This window comes from Arachis hypogaea, chromosome 14, assembly GCF_003086295.3.
Source record: "Arachis hypogaea cultivar Tifrunner chromosome 14, arahy.Tifrunner.gnm2.J5K5, whole genome shotgun sequence".
Classification (NCBI taxonomy): domain Eukaryota; kingdom Viridiplantae; phylum Streptophyta; class Magnoliopsida; order Fabales; family Fabaceae; genus Arachis; species Arachis hypogaea.
The window spans coordinates 111,371,753-111,374,511 of record NC_092049.1 but is presented as its reverse complement, the minus strand read 5'-3'; the positions used below and the strand labels follow the sequence as shown (position 1 = coordinate 111,374,511).

Genomic DNA, 2,759 nt, shown 5'->3' with positions numbered 1-2,759 from the left:
GTTCGAACCCTAACTTAATAATTCGAACCAGCTTGGTTCGAATTACTCAGAATTCGTTCTAGCAAGCAATTTAAGTTACGAACATAGTTTTCGCATCATGTCTTAATAAAACTCGTAAAGTTATTTTTGCCGGTGTGCATTAGACATACATTTCGTTTAAAACTGCGGTGACAGAATATATTCATTAACTAAAATCTCATTCAAAGTACATCGCACTAACGTTAACAAATTCTATCAGTCACCAACTACAAGCAAGAAAACCAATAATAGTGGAATCTAAACGCGAAATTGAAATAACAAAAGTACCAAAGCCACCAATACACCTAATCATGTCCCCGTGTGTGCTCTGCTCCTCCGAGCTGTGGGCAACTCCGACGTGTGTGGCCGGGCTGCCGACAAAGTCCACATCTCTTTGGCCGGTTCAGATATGCCTCGTCCATATTGGTCCGTATCCGAGTTGACCTGGGACGACCCTCTCTCGCACGCCTCTTATTGGGGTCAGGGATGACAGTCGGCCCGTCATATGGTGGCCAAAAACCCTCCGGAATGGGAGGTGTGAAACCCATTTGATACACACTGAAGACCGAACTAAGACGATACACCTGGTGGACGTAAGGCTCCCATGTAAGCCGTGAGTAGGCACAGCATGCCAGTGCGTGGAGACACGGGAAATGAAGTGCCTGGAAGTATCCGCAGTCACATGTGTAAGATGCAAGCGAGACTCTGTAGGTACTCAGTGAGAAAGAACCAGTCGGAGTTGTCTCTGCGACGGTGAACTCGGAGTTATCCCTGTCGTACACAGTTACCGTGAAGCACCTAGCCGTCTTCAAGTTGGCCTCTATACACTTCACCAAGTGCTGACTAAATTGTTGTCCGGTACCCATCTGCGCCTCAGCCTCCCTCCCTTTGCGAACAAATAATTCGGCCAACCTTCCGTATGTTGCCTTGACTAGCGAGAACACAGGAAGGTTTCTAACACCCTTGAGGATCGAGTTCACACACTCAGATATATTCGTCGTCATATGTCCGAATCTACGCCCCTCATCACAATGCTGTGTCCACAAGGAATACTCAATCTGGTTAGCCTAGTCACACATCGCCGGGTCTTCGGTCCTAAGAATATCAAACCAGTACTGGAACTCGACCTCGGTCTTAGCGTATGCCGCATTCACAAGTAGCCTCCTTGCGTCTTTCCCTTGAAGGTGAGGGCAAAATTTGCCGCAACATGTCGAATGCAGAATGCTCGGTATGCAGACGGAGGTAACCAGCCTCCGTCAGGAGCCTCAAGGGCGGCCTTGATGCCGTTATGCCTGTCCGAGATAACCAGCAGACCCGGCTGCGGTGTCACATGCTCACGCAGGTGGGAGAGAAAGAAGGACCATGACTCAGCATTCTCACCCTCGACTAATGCGAATGCAACAGGGAGTATGTTGGAGTTCCCGTCCTGTGCAATCGCGACAAGCAACGTTCCCCCATACTTGCCATACAGATGGGTGCCGTCAATACTAACTAGGGGCTTGCAATGACGGAATGCCTCGATACATGGTGGAAAGGTCCAGAATAGTCTGTGAAAATAAGCTCGAGACTCGTCCAACTGTCCACCAACACGAACAGGGCTCGTCCTTAGCACTGCAACAGTACCAGGCATCGTCAACTGCACTCCTAACACCCACCTTGGGAGCTCGTTGTACGACTCATCCCAGTCACCATAGATGAGGGCAACAGCCTTCTGCTTCGCCAACCAGACCCTCCTGTAAGTCGGCCTAAACCCAAAGTGTGCGGTGGTGGCATTATGAGCACTTTGATGCTAACGGATGCATCAGCCCTCACCATTGACATAATGAATGCCGATATGACATGGTAATCCAAACTCCTGTGGTCGCTGGAAATGGAGGTGGCGAGACAAGTATGCGGTCCGTTGTAACGTTTGACTTCCCAAATCCCCTTGCGCTGTCGGAGACTGAGTCGAATCAACCATGTGCACCCATTGCCGAACTCAGAACACTTGCCCACATACCGGCGATAGTCAGACTCCACGACCTTGTACTGTACCCCTCGCCGGATGCTGTAAGTCTTGACACTTAACAGGGCCTCTTCTTTATCCGGAAATTGCTGACCAACCTGAAACTCTGTCAGACCTGCAGACCCTTCAGCATTTCTAGCGCCAAATCCAGCCAGCTGCCCAGCAACCCCCTCCTGCCTCATGGCATCCAAGTCCAAAGAGGAAAAATGTGGAGGGTACTGTTGTGTGCCAGAGCTAGAACCACCGCCCGGCCCAGCAGGCTCACTTGCTCCAACATCATCGCCACTGTCATCAGCAATCATATCCGGCTCGACATCATCATCCTCTGGATCATCCAAGAATCCATCTCTAACCCCAGCCGGTGTAGCACACTGTAAAGATGTCGGCAGATACCCACCTTCACCGACCTCGTCGCCTACACTGCCGATGAGATCAACAGCGAACAAAGGGGAGGCGACAGGTTGGACGGGTGGCTCGTACGCAGGGACGGAGGAAGATGCAATGGCAGGTCTGGAGCTAGAACCGGCTACCGTGGCTAAAGTGGTGGTATTCCGGTTCGAACCCCCCAAGCTGGACACTGCGTCAACCAACTTTGCCAACAGTTCTGGTGTCCTAACCTCTGGAAACTGCCGGCGACAATGAAACATGACCTGCAAGTCCTCATCACTCCCGATCGTGAAACAATCGTACTTTACGGTGTTCTGGAGCACCGTGATTGGAAATCGATAAAAAAACT

The 2,759-nt window shown here is 50.7% G+C and overlaps 1 protein-coding gene across 1 annotated transcript; it reads right to left on the bottom strand.

The window, feature by feature from the left end:
• Positions 1–323: 323 nt before the first annotated feature.
• Positions 324–1,022, bottom strand: LOC114925211 (uncharacterized). Its single transcript, XM_029292488.1, has one exon. The coding sequence runs from the start codon at positions 1,020–1,022 to the stop codon at positions 324–326; it is 699 nt and encodes a 232-aa protein (XP_029148321.1).
• Between the last annotated feature and the right edge of the window lie 1,737 nt (positions 1,023–2,759).

What these genes read in the sequence shown, in the direction of transcription:
- LOC114925211 (XM_029292488.1), bottom strand. Translation starts at nt 1,022, where the DNA reads ATGACGACGAATATATCTGAGTGTGTGAACTCGATCCTCAAGGGTGTT.